The sequence below is a fragment of the Manacus vitellinus genome, unplaced genomic scaffold (genome assembly GCF_001715985.3).
Source record: "Manacus vitellinus isolate BGI_N305 unplaced genomic scaffold, ASM171598v3 scaffold_5_pilon, whole genome shotgun sequence".
Taxonomy (NCBI): Eukaryota; Metazoa; Chordata; class Aves; order Passeriformes; family Pipridae; genus Manacus; species Manacus vitellinus.
Window position 1 is genome coordinate 27,727,971 of NW_021940682.1, and position 19,906 is coordinate 27,747,876.

General features: G+C 36.3%; 1 protein-coding gene across 1 annotated transcript in view; it reads right to left on the minus strand.

The window, feature by feature from the left end:
• OTOGL (otogelin like) overlaps positions 1–19,906 on the minus strand; it is a 91,518-nt gene that overhangs the window by 38,876 nt on the left and 32,736 nt on the right. The window contains exons 24-29 of the mRNA XM_018080151.1: positions 19,562–19,669; positions 18,170–18,308; positions 4,399–4,533; positions 4,230–4,250; positions 3,779–3,907; positions 1,992–2,111 (exon numbers count right to left, since the gene is read on the minus strand). Of these exons, the coding sequence (XP_017935640.1) occupies positions 1,992–2,111; positions 3,779–3,907; positions 4,230–4,250; positions 4,399–4,533; positions 18,170–18,308; positions 19,562–19,669 (652 nt within the window). The remainder of the gene's footprint in view (positions 1–1,991; positions 2,112–3,778; positions 3,908–4,229; positions 4,251–4,398; positions 4,534–18,169; positions 18,309–19,561; positions 19,670–19,906) is intronic.

A 19,906-nucleotide genomic window follows, 5' to 3' on the forward strand; every position in this document is an offset into this window, starting at 1 on the left:
GTTTAAATACTGTCTTCTTCATCGTCCTCTTTCCCTGATTTGTTGTTATAATTGAAAGCGTTTTCACAAAAAAAGAATCTTTGTGTTTTGTTTTGAAGTACTAAAATGTTCCTGCTGTCTGCTCAGTGCATCAAGACAAAATGTTTTCTTTGTGACACATTATAATCATTACCAGAGCAACCAACTGTAACATCACAAACAAACACATGGTCCAAATCCATCCTGGGTGGTTTTGCGCTGACTTTAAATGGAGTCACACTGCGGATGGCTTTAGCCCTGTAAGTTCAAATAAAGAAGCAGCAGTAGGAAGGGAGCAACCCATTAAAAAAAAAGTAGAGTCAAAGATCATCACGATAACTCAAAAATGGCTGAGATACAACTCCCCCACTTAAAGTCTCTCTTCAAAAAGAAAAACAAATGAACAGAAAAATATAACAAAATGACACTCAGCTCAGAGAATGTGAGTTCATCCATGCTCTCTTGGTGCAGCAGAGAAGCCCAGGAGGGTGTAATGATGAATCCATAGGCATCACTGGAGTGTCCCGAAGCAGCCTTAGCTGCAGTGCAGTTGTCCACCTACACTGCCCTCCTGTGCAGTTGCTCGGACATGACTGTGAGGGGATGGGGTGCCACTCCCAGAAGGGAGAAGCCCTGAAAGCATCCCAGGCTTCACAGCGCTAATGCAAGCATGATTGCCAGTAATAGAATTGGCTTCTAGGCCTCCAGCTATCAAATACTCCTTTACAGTACAGGATACATCACTACAAAGGCCAAAGGTCCTTTTTGAAAAAATCTCTGAGGTCTACTGCAGGGCCAGATGAAGTATCTAAGCAGAGGCTACCAGAGACGTCCAGGTTGAACTTAGATCCCAAGTGCTCCGGCAGACACTGAGATCAGGAGATTACACAAGATTTAACAAATACATAGATATATATATATTAATACCCTAGAAGTTAATGTGCTATGCAAACACTACACACTTTTTTAAAGCAGCCACTGAACTGATAAAATGGCAAAGAAAAATTTGCACACTTCATACACATTTGTTTGTCTACGACCTTCTAGATGAGCAATATAAATACCAACACTACGCACTTGCCTTGCTTGCTCACACAATTTAAACATTTTATGTAGAACAAAACACATTCAAAGGGAGATATGGAGGCAGAAAAGCCTCAAAATCATTATTCCAAAGCATTCTTTCATGAGGCAAGAGATATTTGTTCATCTTCCTGCTGTGTCAAGGAGACAATAAATTAAAAACTGGTTCTGACAGACATCCAAAAGGAGTGTTTTATAAATACTGATTTTTCAGGAGGTTCACAAGGTTATAAAACTTTACATCATTTCAGCACAAATGAAAAAAATACCTCTTCTTCTGTGTTATAAAACCCAGTTGCATCATCCACTCTCTACAGTCCCCTTTCTTCCCCTCAGAAACCAAGTTTCCATACTGGTTGTGTCTGTTGCTGTTCTGAGCCTTTTCCTCCCATCCCTTCACCACCTCTGGTTTGTCAGTTTATTTTCTGTTCACAACTAAATTAAATAATTTTTTTCAGTGTTCAGAAAGAAACTTTTTTCCAGACCTTTTTTCCCAGCATTCAGGTTCAATTTACTTTCAGTATCCTGGTGCCTCTAACACCAGAGAAATTGCATTTGTTTCTAAAACTGGGATGAATCAAAAATAACAGAAGCAATGTACCTAACTTTGTAGAAAACTGAAATCCAGACAACTATAATGATTGTCTTACATAGGGGAAAACATATACTTCCCTGAAGAGATTTTTTGCTTTCATTTAAATTCAGTATGTGTTTGCTATAACATAAGACCTTAACACATTTCACATCTACAGACATAAAAATTAAAATATCCTCTTATGCAGTGACCATAAGTTTAGAAAACATCTATGCATCATTTCCTTATACCGTGCTCATTTATAAATTAAAATTATCATCTTTTTCTCTAATGTTTTACTGGACACGGGACTTACCTGTCCTAATACCCAGCTGTCTCCAAACACCTGTGCATTTCTCACCTCCATGTTGTTTGATGTAGTCAGATCATTTGAAGTATATTTGTCAAAATTTCCACACAAACCTGCCAATTTACCCTGGAGGAGAAGAACAATTTTTTTTTTCTTATAAACTGACAGTCAATAATTGGTACAATTACACACATGGAATGTAACATTTTTTAACTGAAAAAGCTAAATGCAACTCTGACTTATACTTTAAAAATATCTGACACTCTGCTATTCTTACGGTTCCATATTGCAAATATCTTATTAAGAGAAATCAGTGGATTTCTTCTTGTTTTCCAGAACCTATTCTTACTGTCTGCCTGTGAAAATGGACTGGAATCTAGTAATAATTCTTCTGAAAGCTTAGTAGTGCACCCAGTGCAAAAGTCAAAAGTTCAGGTGAGTTACCTCATGATTGTGAAGTCTGACTAGTTATTGTCATTAAAACTTGCTGCTTCTAATTTTAGCTCACAATAGCAAGAATATTTGTAGCAACAGTTATAAAAGAGACAGCTGCAGATTTCTGGTGTTGGGCATGTGCTGCTGATGGAAAAAGTATATATACATGCATGCATATATAAATATATAGGAAAATAGAAATTTCTGCACAACAGTAAAAAGTAGAGTTGGATTTCTAAAGTGTTGTGGCTCCTGCTAATAAATTCCTTTTTCTTAAGGTCTGCTGCAGACATTATCTAACTAAACTGCAGCTTCTGGAAGAAACAGTCACTGGAAACAGAAAGAGCTGGAATTATTTGTGTTCCTGCATGCAACCTGTAGAACTCACCTCCCTGCTAGCTTACCGAAAAACAGGAGATTTTTTTTTCTTTTCACTCTGTGTATTTATTGATGATAAATCAGCTTGTAGGTGAAGTAAGTATTTTATGGCTATTTTGACAAAAGCCTATAATAATTTTGCTTTAATACCACATTAGTTGGTCATTATAGCTTTGACTTACACTTTGAAAAATCTGATACTGTACTCTAGCATAGCATGCTTTCTTTTCTTTTGCTGAAAGAGCCCCATCTTGATACATGTGTTCATGTTTGAAACAAAACAGAAATGTAATTCTGAAATGCATATATAAGGTTATTCTGCCAGGACCCAAAAACTGAGTTAGAGAGACACCAAGATAGATGGTGATGTAGGAATGGAAAAGAGAAGAGCAACTGGCACGAGACGGAGCCTCGTATTCTTCCTTGAATCATGGCTGAACCCTGTCTCAATATACCCATTAGGTTTAAATGTCAGTTTTTGTCAAAATCCTTTCCTGTGTCTTGTCTTCTTAAATTAAACCCAAGATATGACTACATCTCTTCATCTCAGAAGCCTCTATTACATCTCAGGGTGCAGTTCCATCATCAATCTAATCCAATCTGTGCTATAAACCTGCTGTCTTCCCCCTCACTAGATATGGAATTAAGAAAACATGCAGTGAACTGGGTAACTCAAAACTAACTCTTCCTTCCAGCCCCCAAAGTATCTCTGAGTCAGAGTTGAATCCCTGCTTGTCTCCAAGGTTGCAACGTGTGGAGCAACAGAGTAAACGTGCATGTAGGAACCACTGTTTCTCTTCAGAAGCCACATTCTCCATCTCTTCTTACCTGGGAAATGCTAGCGGCTGAACACCACGATAAACAGCTATATCACTGGGAAAGCTAGTCTTGAAGAAAAGACAATCACAATTATTCAATAAGAGATCACATTAGTGATATAGGGAAGCTACACAAAATCTCAGGTTTTTATTTTGGCTCACCTTCCACTGAGGTCCAACTTTAACATGCATCATAGTCTTCTTATCCCACAGAATTGTAATGTCCTGTTCTGGAAAGTGTATCACAGTATAATATCCAGCCTTCCAAAGCTGATATTTAGATTTGTTTTCCTGTCCCCTTAAGGTCTTCTGACAGAAATGAATATTAATTAAGATCTAATAAAGTAATTCTACCAAGGTATACAGCCAGTTATCTACAAAGTGTATATTGAAGAATACTTGATCTTTAGCATATAGCTGAATCAATACTACTAGAAATGTTTTTTAATACTTTGATATTTTGTCTTTTCAATTTTTCAAGTTTGCTTTGATTTTTTACTTTGGTTTCTCTTTCAAAACCAAGTGGAAAGAAACTCATAAATGCCAATATGTTTCAACTCCTTGAGACTTTTGAGCAGTCTTCTTTGTAGGACAGGTAGAACTTGAAAAAAGCAATGAAAAAAAAAGATGTGTCCTGGGACCTGCTGCTTTATTTGGGCCTAGGCACTTGTGTTATACTAACTCAGACTGAGAGACGCTTTCCAAAAACATGCTCCTTTAGAGCTGTAAATTTGCAATGCTTATCTTAAAGGGTAACCCAAAAAGGAAAGAAATTAACTAACCTGCTTCTCAGAAGGTTCACTAAAATAAATCTCAGTGTCTCCAACAGTGATGAAAACATTCTTTGAGCAAACGATATCATTGTCAAAGCACTTTTTGTTTTGAGCAATTATAGATATATTTGAGTTATCTGTACTCTGCAACATTAAGGAGAAATCATGTTAATTGCAGATTCAATTGCATTTCACTTCTGCAGATTTATTCTAGGCTTACCATCTCAAAAAGATGGATAATTTGGTATTCCCACATTTTTGAAATAAATTTAAGAAAGTTACCAAACAAGGAAATGGATTTTTAAATTCAAAGATGAACCCACAAACAACTCAAACTTTGGAGTTAAACACAAAGAGCCATTATGTTCAGCTGTGACTCCTTTTCCTGAGGACTTCACAAACTCAGAGGATCAGCCTACCTCTAAAATAAGAGTCTAGTTTAGGCTTTTAAAATGTACTTATACATGGAATTGAATATTTATGGCTCAGTGCGGTTGTCAAAATTGAGACATGCCATAAAAAAAGCTTTATTTTTAAACCAAGGTACATGAGATCAAGCTGTTTTCATATTTTTAAAACCAAGAATCCTACCATCTGTCAGTAGTGGATAGAACAGTTTTTGTACCTCCACCCATCAAAATTCACAAAACCATGAGTCATACTCAATGTTCTTGGAGGGGGCAAAGGTTTCTGCTGATATTTTTGTTTGTGGGGTGTTGGTTTTTTCTACATTTAGAAGATTTGAATACTTTGTCGTCTTTTGATTTACTGGTATTTTAGTACCTAAAATTCAAATCTACTACCTTCCTAACTCCATACCTCTTGGCTCTCCAGCCTGTAAATTAATTTTGAATTCTAGGCACAAAAAAATCACCTTGGCTTAATATGTCTGTTTATTCACCTACAGCTTCTGTGGTTCTGTGGTTCTTCTGTCTCCTGCACCTTGGTGCAGGAAAAATGTATTTTCAGAGTTGATAACACTACCACAAACAAAACCAAGGTTAACTTACTCTTACTATTTCTTATTTTAATTTGCTTTCCAGTTCATTTCTGTACCAATCCTTGCAAATCAACAAGCAGCTGTAACTATAGAAACTACTTGAGAGAGTTAACTTCATAACATTAATATGAGCCAATAACAGTGCTTCTGATTCTGGTTTAATTTTTAATGGAATTCAGTCCTACAGTCATCACAAACCTGAGACAGATATGAAATAAAAATAAAAGATAAGACAGATATGAAATAAAAAAGCTATATATCTCACCCACCGAGTCATCTAGTCTTATATGGGACACTTGGGTAGTGCTGGGAACAAAGATGTTTAAACTCCTTTTCTTACTCCCATGGTCCTTTAGACACTCTCCGAGACTATAATTTGATGAAACTAATTGCAGGTGCTAAAAGCCATGGTGGGCAAGATGGGAATTTCCCCAGTTCTGGGAACTCCTCTTGGTTCCCAGCATTCCTCTTAGAGAGCTCCTCTTGGCCATAATGGGAGGATCCCTTGCCTTGGTTTGTGCCCACAGCATTTCTCTCCAGAGCTTTGCTCCCTCCTGTGGTCAGTGTACTCCTGAAAGGTGCTGGCTGTTTACTCCTAACCACTCCTTGCATTTGCACCCTTATTTTTTCCTTTTTCATCAGAACTCAAGAATTAAAAAAAAAAAAATCGGCAAATTTTCCTCACCGGTGAGGAGCACTGCATACAGAAAATACAGGTGCTATAGGAAGCAGTTTCTATGTTTTTAATTAATAAAGGTCATAGTGACCAAGCTCTCCAAAGAACACTAAAATAAAACCAAACCCAACCCCAGATGACAGAAAGTGTAGAGGTATTTTTCTGCCACACAGAGGAGGTGTTACAGTTTTGCTGCCCTTAGTCTGGCATGGCCCACAAGCCAGAGGTTGCTGCTACTTTGCATAGAAAACACTCTACAGCAGGCATGAGCTAATGCAATGAACACAAGGTGTGGAAGACTGCCTGCAAGCTCTGTGTTACTCTAATGCCAGGGCTTAAGAAACAGATGGTATTTGTCAGCAGTTAGCTTGGAAGACAATAGTTACAGTGAGTAGAGTTAGTCACTAACTGCTTAGTGGTAAGGGGGTGTAGGAAATCAGCTCTCCATGATTTAGCAGGGGAATTCAGTTTAAAAGTATTGAATGCTTCAAGGTAAAGAAAAGTTCGTCTATTCCATTCTGTTGTAAAGTTGTTTTAGGTTGCAGTCAGAATAAAATTAGTCACAACCTTATTGGGAAATACACTGTGTTTTAATTAAGCCAGGCTCACTGCTTGAGTAAGTACAACAATTATTCCCCTCCAAGTCAGGTAACAGCCCAGAGCATTTTTGGATTTATTGGAGGTGATGTTGTAAATTAAAAAGGAGACAATCTCATTAGTTTTGTAGATAGGATACAAGCTGATACATTTTGTATCTGGCCAAATGAAAAGTGAACAAGGAAGCTACCTCCCCACCATGACTCAGTACAGAGAAGGACTTTGCTTGCAGTCTCTGGGTCTATTTGATGTCTAAGACATTGTGGGCTCTTTTCATTGCAGAATTAATTCCTCTTCAGTTAACCCAATATCAGCAAAAGGGGACACTCTGAGTTAATAGGGAACATTGTCTTCACTGTAAGAAAAGACATGGAGGCCTTGATTTTAAATAAGGATAGTTAAATCAGGCTAATTATCCCACAGTAAAAATACACCTTTTTTGGCAATGAAGACAAGTCCTTGAAGTAGGAGCGAGTAGCTGTATTAGCTATGCTAATTGAAGCTGCTGCCTGTGCCTGACAGTCCAGGCCAATCCCTTCAGCTGAACAGCATCAACATACTCAAGTCAGAAGTTTTTGTGTATGGTTGGGATTTGAGCCAAGGGCAAAGCTGAGTTATATTTCAAGTTAACTCTGCAATAGAGAGAAGCCTGGAGCCAGGAAGTGTTTTGCTGACCAAAGCCAGAACAAGGAGTCCTGAAGACATGTGAAGTGCTTCCTTACTTGTAGGACTGCATGATGGTGTTAAATTACTAGAAATGATGCAGGATGGAAATGCAGAGAGACAGTGGTGGTGGTTCAGTATAAATAAGCCAGACGTTTAAGAAAAAAGGGCTGTGCATTAAATCCTAAGTAATCTATGCTTTCTCTTTTTCTAATTAAACGTTAGACCTAAACCCAAACACAAAAAACATCATTATGGATTACAGATCCCTTATGGCTCAAAGCTTTCACAAAAATATTTGCTCTACATACATACTCTAGCCATTACTTCCATCACAGTCTTCAAGTTATTCTATAACTGCTGCACATGCAGCCTCCTCTTTCAACAAATCAAAAATAAAGTGCAATTGAAATTGAGTACTTAGCTACTGCCAGTGCAAAAGAAAGAACTATTAGAGAAAGTGGGGATCATCTTTTAATGTTTATATAAGACAGTGAAGTCTTAGGCAAATCTCAAGAGTTCTTAGGGAATGTAATAGTATAAATTATAATGATCGAGTTCCATCTCTCCAATCTGCACTGAATCCAGACATATGAAAACAAGCGTTTGTCACTACCACTAGAAGAAATGCCTGAGTAGACACTAGGAGCAGGTCTAATGAATAACAAGGTGGGGGGTTCTGTTGGTTTGGGGTTTTTTTCTGCACAGCCTTTTTCCAAGGCAGAGTCACTCTTTACCTTTTTAGGTAAAATGCACCCAACAGGGGATGTACTACAGTTCATCATGTGAAACCTACTTACGCTGACAGAAACTAGAAATAAAATGGTTTTCCCACTGCAAGAGTATCTTCCCACGTAAATTACCATATCCAGTCTGTTCCAACTTAATGTCAGTTTCTTTGTGATAACATGGAGTTGCCAAGCAACAGAAAAGACAGAGTCACAGCTCTGGGCAGTCAGTCAAAAGCTCATTGTCAGTCCCACTTCTCAGGACATTCTTTTTCTAGACTTTGCTGCACTTTTTTTCCATATTTCTTCCTAGTCAAAAAAGCAAAGCACTGCTTTCCTTTTTCCTCTCTCTTTCTTTTTTTTATTTTCTTTTTTTTTTTTTTTGGCAGTGCTTGGGAATGCTAGAGTTTATTTTTGTTATGAACCTTCTATTTCAATGTCCTGTTAGAAATTTTCTATCCCTTTTAACCAATAACAGTACTGTACAGTGTGCTTACATAGTCAAAATGCAGCCTGGGAGAGGACAATTTAAAAGTGGTTGTATTTATTTCTTTGAAAGTTTCATTAAAATCTCTAACTGTTCAGCGTAAAGACTCATTCCATTCTTAATACCCCGATTTACCCATTGTTTTTGGTTTGTTCCCTACAATATACTAACTTGCAAACTAGATTGGACATAAAGGCATCTAAGGACATACTGGAGACAGATTAGTCCTATCTTCCTTTTGTTTTAATGACACTTTAGATGTTTTCTAGCCACACAAACAAGTGTGAAAAGCTCTAAAAATACAGAAAAAATATACAGTAATTTAAAAAGTAGAATTTGCTTTCTCTGTACATATTTCAGAGAGATACCCTTAGCTCTGTTCAGACCTCACATTTCAGGAGATTTTATGGAAAGTCAGAATTACTTTGGTTGTTGTTTACTGGGCTCTGAATTTCTTCTGAAGGAACTTAACAATTGAAACTATTACCTCTAGTAAGATTGATCCTAGGAGAAGTAAAACATCTTAGCCCAGATTTAGTGAGCACTTAGGCATAAATATTTAATTGGTTTTGGAGAGTAGGAAAATGCCTTGGCACCTGACATGTACTTGCTGTTAGTTTCTTATGCCATTATATTGGGGACTTGATTGCCAGATAATCAGTAAAAACACATTAATTATGCAAAACTTATTTTAATTTACACCAAGAAGCATCTCTTATTGAAAGACTTCTTTTGTTTTCCTGCTGCACAAATTTCTCCTGTACCTTTTCAAAATTATATATATACATTCCATGTAATTTTATTTCATCCCTGCTTTTGCATTCTGCACAAATTTGTATCATCAAATGTTCTTTCCCATAGCTATTAAAGCAATGGAGCAATATTACTTGGAGTCAACAGATGGCACTGATACACATTGTCTCAGTTTGGGAAGAAATCCACATGAAAGTTGGGAAAAAATACTACAGAAAAGATAGTAGGTGATCCTCTTACAGGAGAGAGAAAAGAGAGAAAAGGAATAGTAATAATACTTTTTTTTCCCACTGATGTTATGCATTTCTATACAAGTATTAAAAAAAGAAAAAAAAAAAACCACATTTAGGACCCAAGAACCTAACGACTAAATTGCTTATGCACATGCACATAAATTTTCTTTTCCTCTGCATCTACATGACTGCAGATTATTTTCACCTAAAATAGGGCGAGGAAGCTTGCAATACACTTGTAAGACACGACACATTTTTAGCTTTTTAGCACAGTTGAGCAGAAATGCAGGAGTGCAACATGACTGAGTAGATTCACTGATGAAATGTCAAGGGGAGTGAGATTATTCCAGTTACTGACTCATCCTCAAACAACTTCCAGATGTTTTCTAATGCATCCATGACAACTCTTTCCTATTTCTTTAAAAGCGACTTCTGAAAAGGATACATCTCCAGCAGAATAAACTGTCAAAAACTCTAGAAAGCTGTATTACAAGCATGTATACACACATATATGTATGTATACAAGCAATAGGAAAAATATAGTATTATATAATATTTTCTTTATTATACATAGGTGGTTTTGTAGAAGATTTTATTGCAATATAGACTTGTTGGATGTTCTGAGGTTTTGTCAACAATGAAATCCAAATAATTTTTTTAAATCTATGGCTAATAATGAAAATAGATGACAGTAAACATTTTATTTTATCTACTCAAAATAGAACCTAGTTCTAACTCAATGTTTCTTAATTTCAAAAAATTGATTAATCAGATAGAGATCACTGGAAAGGTTTTGTTTTTCTTTTTTTATATTTTAAGAGAACCATACTAAAAGTTTTGAGAAAAGGTCATTTAAAGCAAATTTCCTTTTGTTTCATTTACCTATCTTTGCCAGCTTGTGTATCAGATTTGGCTTTTGCACAGGTCACATTACTTCAATTCCTGTCTAATTAAAAGTGAGACCGTCTGCAGCTAAAGATTTGGGAACATTTGAATATTTGTTTCCAAGTGACACATTATGTAACATGAGCTATTCGGAATTACAAATCAGCAGCACAGTTGGTGGTGTTAGTTTTAATATCTAAACATGTATTTTTATGGAACCTGTTAGTGTTGTTTTACTAAAAAGCGCAAGACAAATGTCAGTATTTTATCATTGCTGGTTGTAAAGATAAAGTACAACATAACAGGAAAAAAAGGATAAGAGCTCCAGGAAATTAAGGCAGGAACTAGAAAGCTAGAACTTGCACAAAGCTTTTATGTTTTTCAGTACAAAAAATGTTAAATGTGTTCATTTACACTGCTGAAGTTTAGTTCTTATACATTCAGGAAAAAAAAAACAACCAAACCTCATGTCCTGATCTAAGTCAAAGTAAATTAAATTCACACTGACAACAATCAGAGACAGAGGCTATAAACTGCTAGGCAGCATCCACAGGTGACTAGCCTGAGCTTCCCACCACTTCAAGCACAACAAAAAGCTTTCATTTTACCACTGCCAACACATCATACAGCTTCCTGAAGCAACAGCACACGATGCTGGAGTTTGTTTATTTTTTACTGTGCTGTATCATCAACAGTCCACAAAGCTATACCCACCAGAGGTGCTCCAACTCAGGCAGTCATTCTTACAGGGAACTGCTTTTTCAGGCAGCCATCAGAGTAAAACATTTGAGAGTCAGTATAGCCAAAGGGCTGTTGGATGCAAAATCAGAAATTCAAGGCAAAAGGTTACTTTCTTCAAGCTCTGTGGTCACTAAATGGCAAGGTCCTCAGAAAGAAGATCCAAATTCTGAGTCACACAATGAACACACCGCCTCCAAATTGCCATTCTCATGGTAAGAAACTTTTCCCCAAGCCTTTCCTGGAAGCCCTCCATGCTAATCTGCACAAATTGAAAGAAGCCTTTCCTTTGTTGGAGAATAAAATTGATTCATTCACGGCATAATTTAATGGTCTGGAGAATCAAGTGGGGGAGACAGAAAGGCATGTAGAGGTAATTGAGTCTGAAATCATTGATCTGAAGAAAATGGAACCAGAGCATAAATCCATTGCCAACTGTAATCAGATCTTTTGCTCACAGAAAGAATAGAGTAAATAGAAAAACAGGTACAGCTGAAGACAAAGATGGAAAGGGTTTGTTATTGACCCTTAGAGGACTTCCAGAGATCCAAGAAAAAAAGAGGGCATCCAGAAAGGTTTCCTCTGAAATTATAAGACTGATGGAAAGCAGACTATTTGTATTCTTCACAATTTATTCACAGTAAATAATATTTTCACTGAAGTGTAATCTCTCTCCTGTTTGGACACAAATTTTCACACAACTTGTCAAGAAATGCATCATTATTTCTACACAACTATTGTTGCTATAAATTATATGACAAGTGTTTTAGGTGGACATATTTTGGCACATCACTTACTCATGAAACTATTTGCTGGAATGCGGTTTGAGGATTAGATATGTTAATTGAAAAATTTAAGGCATTCTGATTGTAACCCCATGTAACAGTTTTATTTATATAATTTATTTATTTATTATAAAAGATGAAAATTAGAGTATGATGTCCAATTTTAAACATTTATAATTTCAAATTCAACATTATTTACTTTCTCATTAAAATTGTCAGAATCTATTAAAAGAAATCATTTGTCTTAACTATGAATAGTCAGCTTGACAATGTTAATTAACCAGGAACCTTTAACTTTAATCCTCCATAGGATGACTAACAGCAAGAAGAATGTATTTATTTTACAAATAGGTTATGAGAGAGACTGTGCAAAATAATATTTAATTCTACAGGTTTGCCAATTTAATGGATCTACAGACTGGCTACCTGGCACAAATGATGTTGAAAAAAAATTGCACAAAAAATAACAGATATAGTAAGGGGAGAAGGGATAAAAGCTACTTCTGACTCCTCAGCTATGACAAATGAGTAACTGAAAACTTGTTGCTTTGTGTGTGACTGCTCTAACTTATGCCCAGTCATCATTTAACAAATTTACCAATCAAGATAAATACATCAGCAAGGAATGGCTAAAATATTATCAGGGCATCAACCAACCTCTGTATTAAGCACTCTAATAAAAGTATCATTAACTAAGAGCTTTGAACTTGCTTCAAGTTACAAAAGAAGGAGAATGCAAGAAACAAGCTGCTTTGCTGTACTCCTCAGGGCAGACCAGGCATCTACCTCTGGGGACTCCTCATCAATAGGATAATCATTTGGGAAACTGTTGCACTGGCTCCCAAGATCATGCATGTTTTGTTAAATGAACCTCTGCCTTAACAAATGGGCTCTCATGTGATGTCTCCTGACCCAAAAGAGTTACACCTGCAATTCTAATTGGCATAATGGTTCAATTAGTTGATCAAATGGATCAAACGGTTGTTGCTTTTGTAATCTTCCAACAAACTTTGGCTTTAAAAGAACCTTCATGGTTGCATCAAAAAGATTAAAAAGATGATTTTAAAATTGTCAGACGCCTGATGTCAAGTGCAAAGTGAAAATATTTTTATCGCATCATTTATATTAAGACTTATCCATAAAATGGGAATACTTGAGGAGGAGGGCTGAGTTATGCTGACTTCCATCTTTCAGGATATAGGAAAAAAAACAGTCCATCATTTTCTCTGCTCTAGGACCTTACTGACAACCTACTAAAGTTAGTGGAAACACTGAAGTGGGGGGGGTTGTGGTTTTTTAAAAGGCAGATAAGCATTGCAGCAGAACATTGCAACAATCCTGTCTGTCATTTGAGGATATTCTGATGGGTAGACTATCCATCTAAACTCTTCCTTGGAGTCTCCCCCAAAGCAGAGAAAGTATAATTCTGCTTCATGGAAAAGAAAACGTCTGAGGCACTCCAAGGGCACAGACCCTACAAGCATTTATAAGGACACTGAGCTGCAGGATTGAAAGCCACCACAAAACTAGAAAAATGCCAACACTTGTCATAGAAAGACAGCAATTCTTCTTTAAAAGCAGAAGTCTATGAAACAGCAATTGGAGGAAAGAGACCACAATTACTAATAACACACAGTAAAAGTTTATCAGAAAAATAACACCACTTTGTTTGGGAAAGAATGTAGCATCATCAAAGACAAAAAATAAGCAAAAAATAGAAGAAAACAAGATATTTAAATACTTTTAATTAAGAAACTGTCTGACTTTAAAATCATCATTCATTTTTAGATTAGATAAAATGAAGTGTTTTCATGATCTACACTGATAAACAAGTTGGTCTGCTAAGACTTTTTCTTTTTTACCTTTGAAATTACTGAGGTTTTAAAATATTAGAAGTAAATATTGATATCTTCTCTGTGAATGTCATCTATCTATACAGGGACTTCTTGGTGTGTAACGTAACTCCTAATTCCTTGATAAGGATGATGGTATCATTTCACGAGACATTACTGCCCTAGTTTTCTTAATTGCTGCATTACATCTTCTTGGCAATTTTCTGAGATATGGATATATCTGTTGAACTAGTTATAAAGGGCTTTTTCATACACCTACTGTCACCTTAAACAAAAAGGCCTGACAGATGATACTGATGTTGAAAACAAAGTTTGAAGTTTCATAATTGGCTGGAAGTTGATACTTGATTTTTCTCCCACAAGAGCTCCTTATTAAAACATAATAAAAGGTAAGGGTGAGTTCTTTGCTTGGTACAGTGCAATACAATGGCAAATCAAATAGTTGTTCTGACAGATCACATTTAGGGAGGCCAGTGGCCAAATCAAACAGTGAGGGCTGGTGACATGTATGGGAACCACATATTATCATACCACTAGGGACATCGGATTCAGATTGTTGCACTCATTTCTACAGCTGGGAAGAGCTAGTATGCCAACTAATTTATTGCAGCTATAACTTCCCTTATTGCACTGCTACAATACCTTTGTTTAGAGTATATAAGTTAGCAGAGACAAAGCTGTCCACTTCTCACAGGAAAAAGGTTAGTAAAAGAGAAAGGACAAATACAAATATTGTATATACAGTGTTGTATATACAATATTACAACCACTTCAGCTGCTTCAATTTCAAGTGTCTGGTGAGCATTTCACACCTTATCCATAAAAACCAGCCTTGTAACAGCACTGCAAACTACCATTAAATCAATGGAATGTGTACTAGCAGCTATCAAATCTACGATATTCTGTAGTACCTTACAGGCAAGGAATATGAAGCACACAGTACACAGAGCCCCATGGCGGGGGGATTGGACTAGATGATCTTTAAAGGTCCCTTTCAACCCAAATCATTCTATGATTCTGTGATTGTACTAAAAAAAAAAAAAAAAAGGAAAAGTTGGTTTATAGAACAGGTTGCATGGTTTAGGTGCTGCCCTGCTGCTGCCCTGGACAGCTGTGCCTGCCAAGATGTTAGGCAAGGCATTTAAACTTTTGCAGCTATATATATATATATTTTTTCCCGCCTTTCATCAAGATTCCCTGTTTGCATAACAGGCTATAAGAGACAGGACTCTCTTGCATACCTTCTGATCAAATAGTAGCTCAAGGTAGACTCATTATATTACTCAGATACTACTATTAAAAATGTATTCACTTCGCCACAATACAGGGGAAGGAGATTAGAGAGAGAGAGAGACATCAAAACCTCTACTCTAGGAACAAAAAAGTGTATTTCAAACAAGAGCAAGCTCATTATGCCATCAAGCCTGCATATATAATGTAGTTTAACCACATCAGTATGTGGTACAACTGTAGTGTAACTGTGTACATGCAAATAAAAGCATATGTGAAATTGCAGAACAAATGACACCAGATTATCACTCAGGTTGCCACTATGAAGATGTCAATTCCATCTGTTTCATTTATTTTTCTCACATAAAATTCTATTCCTGCATAATAGTAGCTAGTTTAGTGCCTATCTTCATGGTAAGTGTAGTTACGAGGGGGGGTTTGTGTTCATTGATTAGCATATTTCACTGTTGAATTTCATCTTCCATTTTATTATGTAGTGTTTTCTGCCATAAGATCTTCTGAACCTTTTGTTTCAGCTGTTCAGACTGATTCTTTATCATCAGCATACTCTACCTCAATCCTCACGCCACCTTTTCAAAATTGTTTCTGAAGATAATGAATGCAGGTCTGAGCACAGATCCCTGTGTGATGCCACCAAGATTTTTCTGTTCTAAAAAACAAAGGCCACTTACTCCTGTCTTTTAACTTCAGATGATTAATTAGTCTAGTGGAGGGCAACAAAGACCATTAAGGGACTGGATCATCTCTCTTACAAGGAAAGGCTGAGGGAATTGGGCCTGTTCAGCCTTGAGAAGAGATGACTGAGAGGGGACCTTATCAATGTCTAAAAGTTTCTGAAGGGAGGGTGTCAAGTCAGGCTATTCTCATGGTGCCAGGCAACAGGCAGAAAGTGATGCACAGGAAGTTCCAGCTGAATATGAGGAAGAAATTTACTGTGCAGTGGAACAGATTGTTCAGAGGGGTTATGGAGTCTCCCTCACTAGAGATATTCAAGACCCATCTGGATGCAATCCTATGCCATGTGCTCTGGAATGACCCTGCTTGAGCAGGGAGGTTTCACCAGACGACCCACTGTTAGTCCCTTCCAACCTTACCCATTCTGTGATTCTGTGACTTCATGACTCAAAGAATCCTCATTTTCATCCTATGAGAAACTAGTCTCTAAAAAATATTTGTTGAAATCTCTCTCAAAAAGGTCTTTAAGGTAAAATACACACACATTGACTAGACTATCCTCATCCATATATTTATTGTCTTTGGAATAACTCAGAAGATTGATCATGCATGATTTTTTTCTTTTATTAAAAAAAGGGGGGGGCAACTCTTCCTTAGTTGCAATTTCTCTTTATTATAATTTATATGGATTTCAGACATATTGGTCTGTTCTTGTCAAATTCAGTCATGAAGTCCTTTTAAAATATTTGGTTATATTGCCATCTTCCATTCCTCTGATTCTAGGATTGCACATCACATAGTTCATCAGTTCTGTGTTTTAGTTCCCTCAAAGCTCTTGGGCATCTGCCATATGATCCCATCCTTTGGTTTTTTCCTTTTTTTCCCCCCTAAAAATACTCCAAACATTTCACAGTCAAAAATTATCCCACAGATACATCACCTGTTCCAGATATAATTATGCCGTGCCTAATTTGTAATAATTTAATAGAGATCAGGATCTCTTTCCTGATCTTTAATATAGATCAGGAAAGCTTTCCATATACTAAAGAAGAAAGAAAAATTATGAACAAATTTGGCTACACTTTCTCACATTTGCTGAGTTTGGGGAAAAAGTAAAGCTTGAAAAGCTGAAAAAAGTCCGAGAAGTCTTAAAAGCGATCCATGTAGGCAGCATTTTCATCACTTTGGTCATGTTCACCTGAAGAATGGTCCATTGGCCACAGTGTGTCATGTGCCTTAATTATCTGCCTACCAACTTTATTCTCAGATGACAAATGCTTCCCGTGGTTTGTTTCCAGGTAGGTTTTTTTCTTACACAGTAGAGTGGCAGGTGACATTTGATTGTAAAAGCCAAGCATTCCAGTATCGCACTAAAGTTTTAAAAAGCAGTATGGATTTGTCTTACAAATCTGTCTGAATGGATAGCATAAGAATTACGAAATGACAAGCCACCTTTCCATCTCATCATATAGGCAAGAAGATTTTACAGGTAAAGTAATCCCTGTTTTTTACATCTTAATGGAGGAAGGTTTGTACAAAGGTTCATATACCTCTAAGAGTAAGAGCTCTTTTATATAAGAGTTTGCTCTGAGGTATTATTATCTTTACCAAACCTTGTTTCTTTTTTTCTTTTTAAACAAACTCAAAAATCTGGAACCAATTTATTTTATTTCACAGCTGTGAATACTCTACTAAAGCATACATCAAATAAACTATTTGTAGTAGTCCTTGTTGAGAAACTGAGGGTTTTTTTAAGGTTAGACAGTCAGGAAAAGGAGTATTCTTCTAAACATATTACTGTAATTGAGAATACAGACTCTTCACCTTAAAAATAGCAACAATGATAATAAACAATAGTGCGTTTAGTAATAGAATATATTTCTAAATGTCAGTAATCGTATTTTTAAACAAAAAAGGCTAGCAATGTACTGTAAATGTGTGCTGTGAGGAACATTAGCATGTAGCAGCCAGACAAATTCAAGGAATGATTTCATTGTTGAATTATGAAATCATTGTGTTTGATATTATTATACACATAAAATCTGGATCTGATGCAGATCACATTCAAGAAGAATTCCAAGCAGCCAGAGGTCATCACTGACCCTCTGCCAAGCTGGGTTTATAGATAATTATTAAATAAATATAGATTATACCTAGTTTGAACAGTTTCTATAGTGTTATTCTTTGCTCGTTGTGATGAAAACAAGGTTGAGGTAGAACAGAGAACATTGGGTTTTATTTTTCTCTAAACCACATAGATATGCAAGAACATAACCATTTACTGTTCTCAAACAGCTGAGCACAAAATGTCATTTACAGATTCTTCCTTCACGCCTGTTCCTACACCTGTTTTCTTAATGTTTGTTTCTATAGATCAACTCCCAGCGTTCAAAATACTTGTTCTTTCATGGAAACTTTCACTTGGACACACAGAAATGTATGAACAATCCTCTTACCTTTAGCAGGTAAGTTTGGCAGTCACTGACATAATCATATTCCAGTCCATCAAAGGTATAATAATGCCGATCTCCATAAATAGTGCATACAGCAGGACAGGGGTAACTGGTGCAATTGAATATGCCTCTCCGACAAACACTGTAGGAAAAACTAATAATCATTATCTTCTCATAACAAGATTATTTTCTGTACATTTTCAAAAAAAGCTTTCTTGGGTTCTTTATTTCAAATCATGCAGAAATTCATGAACAGAAGAAAATTCTTGAAACAGAGAGCTATTCTGTGGATCGCTTCTGAAGTTATTGGTGATGCCATGGCAGAAAAGTGTTGAACATTTTACCGTCAGCCCATATGAACAGTAAAAACACCTAAGAAATAAATTCAAATCTCAAATTTTCATGGCTTATATTAATATTTCCATCACTGCCTCCAGTATAGCTAAGGCACCATGCCACAACATGCTCATTCATAAAACATGGATATTATTTTTTCTCAAGGAATTTTGATAAAGGTCTGCACATATTCAAAGCAAAATACTTCCAGTTGCTATCTGTAAGATTTTAGGTTATCAGACAAGTATGGAATGAATTTAAGAAATTAATGTTGATATTTTGCAGGAATACTATTCCTGTCAGTTAATTTCAATGGTTTACACAAATTTGTATGAATGTAGTATTGGCATCCTCTAGTTTTGCTTGTGTAAGTGTAAATGCTCATTTGATTTGCCAATGAAATTTTTAACTGATTGAAAGCTGCCAAGCCAATCTTTTTTTTTCATTATTAAACGTATACTTAACTGAATACAGATATTTTGGCTAGCAAATTATAATTAATGAAAAACTGGTTTGTGTCAGTATGTATCAGGTAAAGCTCCTTAAAAAGATGCTGTGTGCTAGCTCATTTTTCAATTCTAATGGCCTTTTTTTTTTTTTTTTAAGTTGCTCAGCTTCTTCCTATACAGTCACTCGTGGTAACTGGTAACTTACACTGCAAAGAGTCCAGTTCCCAAATAAGCAGACTATTTACTACTGTCATACATTTAATCTCTCTTTTTTTCTCTCCTTAGTTGTCTTTCCTGATATTCTATTCTCCAGAAGCCAAATGTCTTTTCTTTCAGAGATTAACTAACGTGTGGAATTAAGCATTTGGGTTTGACTGCTTTTTAGCTTGGATATCTTCAGCTTACTTTACAGATCTGAAGAAGCACTCCTCCCAAAGTCTTCCTACTTATCCAAGTCTATTAGTGAACCTAATAAAAGATGTATCCTGTAACTGTCTATAAAAAAGCATATTTTTGATTTAAAAGTATTCAACAAATTTTCTGTATCAGTTTTACTTTGGGTCTAAGAGATCCAGATGATTTGGAAGTATGCAAAATGAACATCACTCACCAAGTGTAACATGGTGTAGCTATCACTTCTCCTGACAGAAATTCCCTGTCTTTCCAGGTGCATGGACAACTATCAGGAATATAACATTTCCCTCTATGCTCAGCCATCCTTTAAAATAAAAGAATTAGGAAGACAAAAGAGTAAATTCACAAGCAGATCAACGTAACTGAATATGTACTGTATTGTCTAAACCCCACTGAGGGCAACCAGTCTTCCATCCAGCCTAGGACAATTGTTTCATCAGCAAAAGTTGTCCACATCAAATGATCTCCACTTTGCACAGCTGAAGACCTCACTAGGTCCTTCTGTCATTCTATCTGGAAAGGGGTGTGTTGGTGTGGGGCA